General features: G+C 40.5%; 1 protein-coding gene and 1 long non-coding RNA gene across 3 annotated transcripts in view; one reads left to right on the top strand and one right to left on the bottom strand.

The window, feature by feature from the left end:
- LOC126617443 (L-type lectin-domain containing receptor kinase IX.1-like) overlaps nt 1-12291 on the bottom strand; it is a 62611-nt gene that overhangs the window by 40347 nt on the left and 9973 nt on the right. The window contains exon 2 of one of the 2 annotated variants that reach the window (XM_050285506.1): nt 2869-4623. In XM_050285506.1, coding sequence (XP_050141463.1) covers nt 2869-4623 — 1755 coding nt within the window. Of the gene's footprint in view, nt 1-2613; nt 4624-12291 lie in introns of those variants that run through there. The other variant, XM_050285504.1, reaches the window with a different exon arrangement.
- The window catches only part of LOC126617454 (uncharacterized), a 43698-nt gene that overhangs the window by 19418 nt on the left and 11989 nt on the right, over nt 1-12291 (top strand). The gene's annotated exons all lie outside the window — the stretch shown is intronic.

Here is a 12291-nt window from a genome sequence, read left to right on the forward strand (position 1 = left end):
GGCCTTTGTTCTTTGGCCAAATTAACAATTTTCTTAGGCCGAATATTGGTTGTGGCCGGAGCGGAAATTTTCCCCCGGCCTCTTGCCTTTCAGAAATTCTTCCCAATCTCTCGAGAATTTTTTTTTGCTTCTTTAAGAGGCGATGACACTCATCCCATGAAGCCTGATCGAGATAGATCATGTGAACTTCGTAGTTTTAGCATTGTGTCCCACTGGGCGTGCCAAAATGTTGACCCTACAAACTACCAAGCCTACGTGGCGCGTATGCTGAGTAATTTATAAGCTAACTACGTCCTTCGATGAATGCAAGGCGTGCCAACTCGTCGACCGAGCTCGGCCAAGGAGTAAATTCATTGATGTTGCATTGGGTGCGTTGCTGACTTCTTGATCTTGCAATTGTGGCCGAGGAAGGAACACGTCTCGGCCTTCGAGTTCTAAAGCCTGAAGACAAGGCTGCTAACTTAGCGAAGTTCAATATCCAATTCGGCTTCCAATGTGTCGAATGTAGTAACTCGTAACACCTCACTTCGCCGAGAAGGCTGATGAGATGACCTCAACCAATAAGGATTCAGAAATCCTTCTCGACCGAGACTTGGATAGGTAATCAACCGTCCTCGCCGCAGTGCTGTTGATGCCAACGGAAGATGCTGCGAGATCGACTGATTCTACGGTGACAGAGCTATCTATGCCGACTTAAGATATCACCGGTTGCTTTCACGGTGCTGTTGATGCCAACGGAAGATGTGTCAGCGAAAAGAGAAAATAAAAATCTAAGTTGTTGAGAGAGTTTGCGCAGGGCAGTTGTGTGTTGAATTGGAGGTCTGTAAACGTTGCACGATGTCTTGTATTTATAGGGTTGAAGTATTTGACTAGCACGGTTAGATAATGTTCAGAGTGTAATTGCAACTCTAATTCTTGAAGTTGCTCCGCATCAGAAACAATCAATTGCAAACCCCTTCCTCTGACATTTCATCATTGCACGGCACCATTTCAAATAATCTCCCACGTGGAGACCATTAACAAGGCTCCATTTTCCATGCCGTCTTATCCATGCACCATTTGCAAATCAATTGCAAATCCTTATCCGCCATTATCACAAATTGTTTGCCGCGTGAGTCGTACCAAACATCCCAAACCCGCTTGAAGTGTAATTATGTCTCCTTGATGGAATAAACAACCAGCTTAACAACTCGACAAAGGTCTAGAACTCTACTCATTCAACAATCTCGATCGTTCGGACTGATGGTGTAATTTTAGGTCCAAACACTACAATAGTATCTAGATTCAAGAGTGCGTAATATATTTACCTACATGTGTTTTGGTTTGTTTGATGTGAAAACTGAAGGAATGAATGGATGACTGCTGAACACTGAGGCCTCGTTTGGCACACCGTATAAGTCCATCGAATAGTATTAATAATACGAAACGAGTGTTTGGTGAGCTTCGTATTAAAGAAGCACCAGATTATTTAATCCAGCCCCACTTATTTTATACCCCTCCTACCCGCTTATGAATCCCGTCCAAAACCTCTGTATTATTTAGTATAGTGAGATTTCTCTTGTTCACTCTGTTCCTCTCTCGCATGACTTTCCTTCAACTATCTCACCCGCCTGCTCTCTCTCGTCTGGATCTCAAGTTCATCTTTGTCGTCTTTCTTTTTTTTTCTTTTTGTTCCTCCCTCCTCCCTCCTCCCTTCTCCCTCCTCCCTCCTCCCTCCTCCCTCCTCCTTCACACACGTACACACACACACACACCTCCCACCTCCTCCGTTCGCCTTCGATCTCTGACAGGACAACAATACTTCCATGGGTTGAAGGAGGAAGATGATGATTCAAATTCTTCCGATCTAGGCTCCAACAAGAAGGACGAGGAGGAGGAAGGGAGTTGGGCTTCAACAAGGAAGGGAGCTAGGCTCCGATGATAAAATTTGGTTTATTAGCATTGAAAATATTTAATTTCTGGGATTTTTTTTTTTTTGGTTGGTGAATCGATGCAGGTTTTGGGAGATTTGAAGAAATGAGGAAGTGGGTATGGGAGGGTGGGAATTGATGCGTGGGGAAGATGGTGAAGATAGGAAGACACGATGGGGAACTGTGAAGAGATCTGGGTTTTTTTCTCTTCCTTTTTTATTTTTATTTTTTAATTTTTGTCTGTGTAATGATGTGTAATTTTTTTTTTCTCACCTGTTTTTCTTCCTTTTTTTTTCATTTTAACAACACTTATCCTGTGAAATTATTTTAAAAAATTATTATAGTCCGATCTATTATCCGATATCAATTAATCTGATGCAACACCAAACGTCCAATTAATTTAGTCAGTCCTATCCGACGACCATTTATCCTATCTAACTGAAATAGTCAGTACAGTCCGAACTGCCAAACGGGGCCTCAGGAACGAACGGACGGCAGGTGATTTTTTGTTATGCTTTGTTGTCCGAATGCATTGACATTGAGAAGACATGGATGTCGTCGTTTGAACTTGGTGGTCATATTTCAGTATTGGGTTTTTCTTTTGATGCTGTTTGCATTTTGACATGTACATTTCTGAATGCCCTGGTAGAAAGAGCCTCTCTTTCACTTACTGCTTTATGAGTTCGAACCCTCTTGCAATCTCTTGTTATAAATTTATGAGTATAACATATAATTACGACATGATGGCAAGTTCATTATCATCAAGGTAACAACTATATGTTTTGCCTAACATATTTACATAAAGATATTCACTATAAAAAATGTATTACACGCAAATTTATATATTCGAATAACAGAGTAAGATTAAATTTATCTTGTATACAAAAGTGAGGCTGATGGAGAAGAATTGGATGCAGAAGATGAGGTGAATTGTGACGAGTTGGTGTTGTAACCATGACCCGAAGACTCTGTCTGACGTCTTTCCAAATCAGTATTATAACTCGACGAGATTGAAAATGATACCGGAAGAGATAAGTAGCTGGCCACGGGCATCTTTGATGGGAGAATGGGCAACGGAACTTCGAAGTTAAGTACTTGAATTGTTTGTTGTATCGAAGGCCTCATCGTGTAATCCGGATGAGCACACCACAGCCCAACAATCAACAAACACTCCATCTGTTTGGCATCGAACTCTCCACACAATTTAGGGTCAGCTGCTTCAATGATTTTCCCTTCTCCATAAAGCTCCCAAACCCACTCCACCATGTTAATTTGAGTCCTTCCAAACTTTGGATCAATGGGTTTTCTCCCGCAAGCTATCTCCAAGGCAACAACTCCGAAGCTGTAGACATCTGTTTCCTTGCTTGCCTTTCCTGTGGTAAGGCATTCTGGGGCCATGTATCCCATGGTTCCAGCCAGAACTGTGGTTTGCGATTGTTTGCCATGATCCACAAGTCGAGCTAATCCGAAATCCCCAAGTTTGGCGTTGAAATTTGAATCCAGCATAATATTACTGGATTTGATATCCCTGTGCAGCACACATTGTTCCCATTCTTCGTGTAGATAGAACAAACCGGATGCCAAGCCTTGGGCAATTCTGTATCTTGCCTCCCAATGTAACATGGTTCTAGGTTTGAACAAATGGGAATCTAAGCTTCCGTTGGACATGAACTCGTAAACAAGCAGGAGCTCTCCTTTTTCATGGCACCAACCGATGAGTTGCACCAGATTCCGATGCCTAAGTCGACTGATGATCCTTACTTCTGCCGCATACTCCTTCATACCCTGTTTAGACCCACTTGATACCCTCTTAACAGCAACATACGAGTCCAAGTCTTTTATGAACCCTCTATAAACTCCACCAAATCCTCCCTCTCCAAGCTTTTCTCCCTCATCGAAATTACCCGTGGATTGAGCCAATGTCTTGTACGAAAACTTCTTCGGGCCCGTCCCCTTCTCGAATTCCTCATCGATCAAGTCGTTCGCCATAGGATCCTCACCATCACTACTTTCCCCTGTTTTGCCCTTCCTCCAATAAATGCACCAAACCAAAACCAACCCACCAGCCAAAACCACACACCCACCAACAACCAACCCAACAACCAGTCCGACGTTGACCACATTTCCTGTCCCGGGCACAACAATGGGGTTCGGCTCTGGCACGGGAACCACTGGCGTCGAGTTTTTAAACTCGTTCCCATCACGCAGTTCTGTAGAATTAAAATTCCATGAGTTGATTCTATGTAGAGCTGTAAAAGCCCCTGTTGCGGCAGAGAACCCAACAATAACATAACCCTGCAAGTACTCATTCAGGTCAACGATGTAACTAATATTCCTCCACACTCGGGAACCATTCACAACACTAGTGTAAACAACACTAAGATTTTTCGATCCAGAATCGTAGCGAATCTGAGCAGTATTGACCCGTCCGGTTGTAATGGATCCATTCCAAGGCGTTGTAACTTCAGACTTGAGAGAGTTGATGTCAATACCAACATGATCGCCGACAGGATCTTCGATGGAAGTGATGCTATTAGTGTTGATATCAAACTCAACTGCCACAAAGGGGTACAGATTCGTCGACTCATTATTTGGCCGGTTTATGACGGGGAGGCCCAGAGAGCCGCCTAGGCCTATTGTGGTGTTGAGTAAGGACCCGTTTGGCGCCAAAAAGAAGGCGAATCCGTCGGCGTAGGGCGTTTTGCCTACGGAGTCGATGACGAATGTGAAGCTTGTGGTGAAATCAGCGAGTTTTCCGGTGGCGTTCTCGCGGAGGAAGGGTTGAGAGTAGGTGGCTCGGCCGACGCTTTGGTCCTGTCGGATGTCGGCAGCGCTTTTAGTCAGGCGGAGGAACGTGCCGTCGACGAAAGCATCTCCCTCGATAAATAAATTGGTGAGGCCGTTTGGGAAGGAGGAGAAGTTGAAGGATAATGGAGTTGCACAAGGGAGAAGCTGAAACAAGAGAAGTCTGAGAAGAAGGACAACCACCATGTTTGTAATGCTTTTACAGATCAAGCTGTGATCATCTAAAAATATAGCAGAGATCGTAGAATTTAATTTTTTTAGGGATTTTATCACCAGCCCCCTTTGTTTACCAATTCAAATCAAAATAATTTAACTTGGAACTGAGCAATTGATTTACTATTATAATGGTAGTGGTTGACATGCTCCAAATTTTCATGTTTGATTCTGAGTTGGGCTTTTTTTTTTTTTGTTTTTTTTTTTTTTTTTGCTGTCAGTGTCATGACTAATGACCAAATTCAAAAGTTTCTAGAACTGCCATTATATTAAATATATTTTAGGTGGTGCTTATCTAAGCAACTTTTTTTTTAGGGAACTTTAACGAAAAGCATCCGGTACTGTTCACTTTAACGAAAAACCACATTTTTACACTAAAAAATCAATCCTGATACTATTCACTTTACCCTTTATTTTGTCCTTATCATTAAAACTCAAAGTTTTCAAGCCCTTTTCATTAGTTTTCTTTTTTTTTTATTATCTTTTACATATATATTTTTTTAATTATCAGTTAGATCGAATGAAGTGGACAAGATTAGACGACAAAATTAACAAGGTGTGTGGATGATAATATAGCAGCACCCATATTTTATTCACTGTTCTAAAAATTCCTACCTAGCACCGCCTAGGCCATGTCTAGGCGCTAGGTAGTTAGCCACCGCCTCGATTAATCTATAGGCGTTTGAAAATTAAGAAAGGGCATCTGCCTAACCCACCCAGGTGCCCGTCTAGTCCGCCTATGCACCTACCAATGTCGTGACATGACTCTCAGTTATACAGAAAATTGATAATTTTTATTTTACATTTTATTTTTTCAATAAAATGTCAAAAATTTGTTGAATACTTGAATGAACACTCATTATTCCTTACGTTCTCAACATGTTTTAATACTTTATAATTTATAGGCCATTTTATTTTGCAATTTATCATATCTCAATACAATTATGTATCATTTTTAAGTATAAATATGCACTTATTTATACAATAAATAATAAATTTACTCAAATCCCCCTAGCCGCTAGGCGTTAGGCCCCAGCCCGCCACCCGACTAGCGTCTTTTAGAACCTTGATTTTATTATATATTCTTATTTTTTTAAGAACTCGACAGTAAGTAAACGGTGTTATTTGGAAAAAGGTAATGCTAGAGAAACTAAATTTTGAAATAAAATTTGCAAACTAAACTGATGTCTCACAAATAAGAATGAGCACATTTATCAATGCTTAAGTAATAAACCAATAATCAACTTCCATGTTCTTTACATTTCAAAATTTTGTTTTCAAATTTAGTCTCTCTAACATTACCCTTTGAAAATTCAAGTGCTCCGTCAAAAAACCTAACCCGTGATAGAAAAGTTATATTTTCATATCTTGAGTTAATAAGATTACAACCTTTAGTATTTATACATTTACATCACCACAGAGATGATTGACAGCTCACTTATAACAAATCCTAACTGTCCGAACAATATTAACAACAGACTCTAACAGACTATAAAAACATTTACAAACTAATACTTCTCTGTCCTATCTTTTACACTATGGTCCTTAATATCCCCCTTCAAACCGATCTGAGGGAACCGAAAAGAGAGTTTGGTTCTGAGAAGTAGAAATATGGGCTTGGGCAAGGACTTTGTACATATATCTGCAACTTGGTCTTGAGAACAGATGAAATGAACGGAAATAGCACGGCAAAGCACTTTCTCCCGAATATAGTGATAATCTATTTCAACATGCTTAGTCTTAGCATGGAATATAGGATTTTTAGCTAAAGACAAAGCAAAAATATTATCACACCACAGTTTGGGAGAACAGGGAAGAACCAAGTGAACATCAACCAAAAGTTTGCACAACCAGGTAATTTCAGCTGCCGTATTGGCTAAAGATCTGTACTCAGCTTCAGTGGATGACCGAGCCACTGTGGGTTGTTTCTTTGCACTCCAGCTAAGGAGAGAATTGCCCAGAAAGATGCAATATCCACTAGTTGATCTTCTTTTTAAAGCACAGCCAGCTCAATCGGCATCAGAGAATGCATTAAGACTGAGAGGTGTGGCACATTTGGAGAACAATAACCCCAAATCAATAGAGCCCTTAAGGTATCTCAGAATTCGTTTGACAGCTTGAAGATGAGATTATCTAGGACTATGCATATATTGACAAACAAGATTAACTGCAAAAGACATATCAGGACGTGTCCAAGTTAAGTTTTGCAAACCACCCACAAGAGACCTATATTCTTCGGGATTAGATAACAGAGAGAAGTGTGATCTAATGTGGAAGTGCTCAAAGGTGTGGGACAAGGCTTGGCTCCATCCAGTTTAGCTTTCTTGAGTAATTCTAGTATATACTTTGTCTAAGAAAGCAGAATGCCAGAGGATGACCTTTTTACTTCGATGCCAAGAAAGAAGTGTAATGGACCAAAGTCTTTGATAGGGAATAAGGCACTGAGTTGAGCAATAGTGTCCTTACATGCTTGAGAAGATGGTCCTGTAACCAGGATGTCATCTACATAGACCAAAACAAACACCAAGGTATGAGTTTTCTTAACAAACAAAGAATGATCATTCTGAGAACCAACGAGGCCCATAGAAGAAAGTGCACCTTGCGACTTTTCATACCAAGCTCGGGGAGCTTGTTTTAAACCATAAAGGGACTTATGAAGATGACAAACATGTGTAGGCCAAGTAGGATCCTGAAAACCAGTTGGTTGTTGCATGAAAACATTTTCAGACAGAGAGCCATGAAGAAAAGCATTACTTACATCTAATTGGTTAAGAAACCAATTATATTGGACGACTAAGGTAAGAAGAAGCCGAATTGTAACAGGCTTGGCAACAGAACTGAATGTATCAGTATAATCTAAGCCTGCTTGCTAATGAAAACCCTTAGCAACCAACCGAGCTTTATACCGATCTATAATGCCATCAGTTTTCCTTTTGATCTGAAAGACCCATTTGTAGCCCACAAGATTTTGTGAAGGATGTGAAGGAACAAGAGACCAAGTACCAATAGTGAGAAGAGTATTACATTCCTCTTGCATATCATGTCTCCAATGAAAGTGTTTTGAAGCTTGTAAGTAGGTAGTAGGTAGGAAATCCGCAGAGAGATGAGAAAGAATGGGATGTTTAGTGGCTGCATAGGCTTTGGGTTTGAATATACCTGACTTAGATCGAGTTTGCAAAGCATGAGTGTTTGTGGGAGGAACTGAGGGTGCAGGACTAGATGAACTGGCAGGGTGTAATAGAGATGCAGAAGACAATACATCTGCAGAATTAGAAGAAGTGGTAGGGTGTAATGTAGGTGCAGTAAGAGATGATGTGGAAGAAAATGGAGATGTTGGGGAAGAACCTAGAATAGGAAATACTAAGGTAGATGAGATGGAAAAGAGTGAGGAGGCTGGGGAAATAGATGGAGAAGAGATGGCAGTAATGTGTTGAAATGGGAATTGAGATTCATCAAAGATAACATGGCGACATATAAACTCGCCTGGTTACAAGATCAAGATACCTATATCCTTTATGGTTCAAACTATAACCATGAAAGACACAAGGTTTACTTCTAGGTTCTAATTTGGATGTGGTATAGGGTTTAAGCCAAGGAAAACATCGGCAACCAAAAACCTTGAGAGTGGCATATGATGGAGGTTTGTGAAATAATTGTTCCCAAGGAGAAGATCTAATCATAGTTGGCAGTCGGTTAATAAGATACACTGCTGTTAAAAAGGCTTCAACCCAATGAAAGTGAGGGACATGAGATGCAGTCAAAAGAGTGCGAGCAATCTAAACCAAATGACGATATTTTCGCTCAGCACAACCATTTTTCTTTGGTGTGTGAGGGCAACTTAGTTGGTAATGAATACCATGAGTCTTAAAAAACTGAGTAAAATCATAGCTTAAAAACTCTCCACCAGAATCTGATCTCAAAACAGCAATAGAAGTATGCAACATATTCTCAACCAATGCTTTGAATTCAATAAAGGTCTGAAAAACCTCAGATTTACACTTGAGAGGAAAAAACCAGCAGTACTTTGTGTAGTCATCAATAACAATGAGATAATATCTATAACCTGAGACAGACATAACAGATGAAGGCCCCCATACATCTGTATGTAAAAGTTGCAGAGATCGAGTGGTAGTAGGAGAACTAGATACAATTTGAACAAAAATACTTAGTCATGCTAATAGAAACTGGAAGACTAGACTTAGAGACTATTTTATTGAAAAGCTGAAAAGATGGATGGCCCAACATTTGGTACCATATTTAAGAAGAAGCTTTGATTGTTGCAGCAGAGAAATGATGAATACTAGCAGTTGGACTAGAGGTAGTGAAAGGGTAAAAACCATTCCTCACATGGCCTTTAAAAAGCATCCTCCCCGAAGAAAGATCCTTCACAATAAAGTGAAAAGGATAGAGAGTAATTGAGCACCAATTATCAATTGTAAATTGATTTGCAGATAACAAATCTTGTTTTAAACCAGGAACATGTAAAACATTGCAAAGAGCAAAGTCATGTTGAGTAGTAGAAAGTGTAGAAAAACCAAAATGAAAAATAGGCAAACCTTTGCCATCATCGATGTAGACTTACTCAGGGCCAGTGTAAGGTTCTGAACTTTACAAGTTTGTAACGGAATTAGTCATATGAGAGCTTGCACCAGAGTCGAGAAGCCAAGTTGGAGGAGCAGAGGAAGATGCAGCATTGGCACACATTGTAGATTAAGAAGTCTTTGAACCAAATTGAGGATTCATGCGATGAGGACACTCAACAGCCTCATGATCATTTTGGCGACAAATTTGACAAGTAAGTCTGCGTCTAGCAAAGGTTGAACCAAATCGACCACCATGATTGTTCCTCGAATAATTGTTTCTCTGATAATTGTTTGAGTAATTTGGACGCTGGTTGTTGGACCTAGGATTTGAGAAATTCCGATTGAAATTACAATCTTGGCCGCGACCATGATACTGATTGAAATTGGGAAAATTCTGAGCAAGAAACGCCTGAGAATTAGGGTTCTGAGGAGGTAGAGGAAGAATTCCAGCAGAAGATCCAAGAGACGAATTAAAAGCTTCAAAAGATCCTGAGGCGGTTGGTTTCTTGCGATTTGCAAGTTTAATTTCTTTGCTCAGTAGTAAACCATGCAGTTCATCAATGGTTGTAGATCCAAGACGAAACTGGATCGCATCAACAAAGGAGTCATAATCAGAAGGAAGTTCATGAAGAATGACAGAAAGAAGCTCATGTTCGTCAATTGGAGCGCCAACACTGGCAAGAACATCAGAGATCTCCTTAATTTGTTGAAGATATGTAGTGGCAGTAGAATCACCCTTGGTGATTATGCGAAGTCATGAACGAAGTTCATGAACATGAGATTGTGAAGTTGCAGCAAGTCGCGATTCAAGCTTAGACCAGAGCTCTCGAGAAGAATTAACACTAACCGTATACGGAATCAAAGAATCAGAGAGAGTTGAATTTATCCAAATGAGAATATTTTGATCATTCTCATACCAAGCAACATAATCAGGATTCAAGATTGCATTTCCAGAAGAGTCACGAAGAAGTTTGGGCGGAGCAGCCACAGATCCGTCGATGATTCCAGTGAGATTGTAACAACGGAAGATCAGAGCAAATAACATGTTCCATGTGAGGTAATTTGTGGTTGTAAGCTTGATTGGCACCATTGAACCAATATTTTGGATCGTAATCAATGCAATTGGAGAAGTGCCAGAAGAATTAGGGCACAAATTTGGAGAGTGAAGAGCGGAGCCAGAGGAGAGAGATGCATCAGTCACCATGATTTAGGGTTTGAAGAAAGGAAAAAGAGGGGAAGCGAGAGAAGATGATCGGTTGTTAGATAGAGGCGAGAGATACCATGATAGAAAAGTTATATTTTCATATCTTGAGTTAATAAGATTACAACCTTTAGTATTTATACATTTACATCACCACACACATGATTGACAACTCACTTGTAACAAATCCTAACTGTTCGAACAATATTAACAACAGACTCTAACAGACTATAGAAACATTTACAAACTAATACTTCTATGTCCTATCTTTTACACTATGGTCCTTAATAACCCACACTTAAAAAATCTTCCATAGGACGCTCTGAGTAAAACCCGGGTTCTTCAACCAAACAAACTTACCATCATTAGATTAACCACACTAAGCAAACCAATCAGCAACTCTATTGGCTAATAGACTGATTACAATAAAGATAGAGATAGAGAGTAAAACCCGTGTCCCCTGTACCTTCATGTTCCTCTGGAATCTGTCGTTCCTTCCCTAGATTGGCAGCTGGCCTGGGTCGTGAGAGGGGACCGTGTCTTTCATAAACCTTGGGCCATTGATCTTCGAGCTTATGTGGAGGGGATTCTCTCGACGTTGCTTTAGGAAGTCTCGGCAGTCACGATAAACGGCTTTCGATCCTTCTAACCCTTCTGCAATAAGGTGTCTTTCTTTACTTCTCCTACTTCGGGTCGAAGTAGCTGGGTTGAGAGAAGTCTCATGTTGATCAATATTTTAATGATTAGCTTGTTCCTCTTCAGGGATACTTATGTCGAATGAAGGTGACCCTCTGTGTTGGGGGGTACCCAAATGATGGTTGATGTCCACAGGGGCAACAAGCTCGTATGTTTGAGTGCGTTGAGTTTCGTGGAGCGTCTCGAAGAGCTTCTCATACTGTTCCTGAAAGATCTCATTCTTTATTGTTATCTTGTTGTTCTTAGCCTCTAGCTCCTCGACTTTAGGTTGAAGAACGAGCTTCTTTTGTTCCATCTTTCGTTGTTTTGCACTAGGTGCGAGGAGGGTGTCGTTCTGCGTGTTGTGGCTTCCTTCACTCCCCATGTTGGAGAGGGATGCCTGGTCAAAAGAAAGTGTACGAATGGTGGAAACCAGCTTGGCAAAGCTAACAAGAGTAGGAATAAGTTCGATTCCCACATACAGCGCCAAATGTTGATGCACAAAATCAGTGAGGACTTTGGTACAACATAAAGTGTCAAGTTTGTGACCTTAGCTAGATTGCTCTAGTCACTAGTGTGGATAAGTATGTAAATGGATATAGACAGGGAAGCAAACATAAGATGTATGTGGTTCACCTAGATTGGCTACATCCACGGAGTAGATGAGTTCTCATTAATTATGAAGGGTTTACACAAGTACATAGGTTGAAACTCTCCTTTAGTGAGTACTAATGAATGATTTAGTACAAATGACATTAGGCCATACTGTAAGAGAATGATCTCCTTTTATAGAAGAGAATCTCTAGCTTTGTTCTGACTTTGACACGTGTCATGTTGTGATTGGCCTTTGATGTTCTGACTTTGACACGTGTCATGCTGTGATTGGCCTTTGATGTTGACACGT

The sequence above is a fragment of the Malus sylvestris genome, chromosome 3 (genome assembly GCF_916048215.2).
Source record: "Malus sylvestris chromosome 3, drMalSylv7.2, whole genome shotgun sequence".
Classification (NCBI taxonomy): Eukaryota; Viridiplantae; Streptophyta; class Magnoliopsida; order Rosales; family Rosaceae; genus Malus; species Malus sylvestris.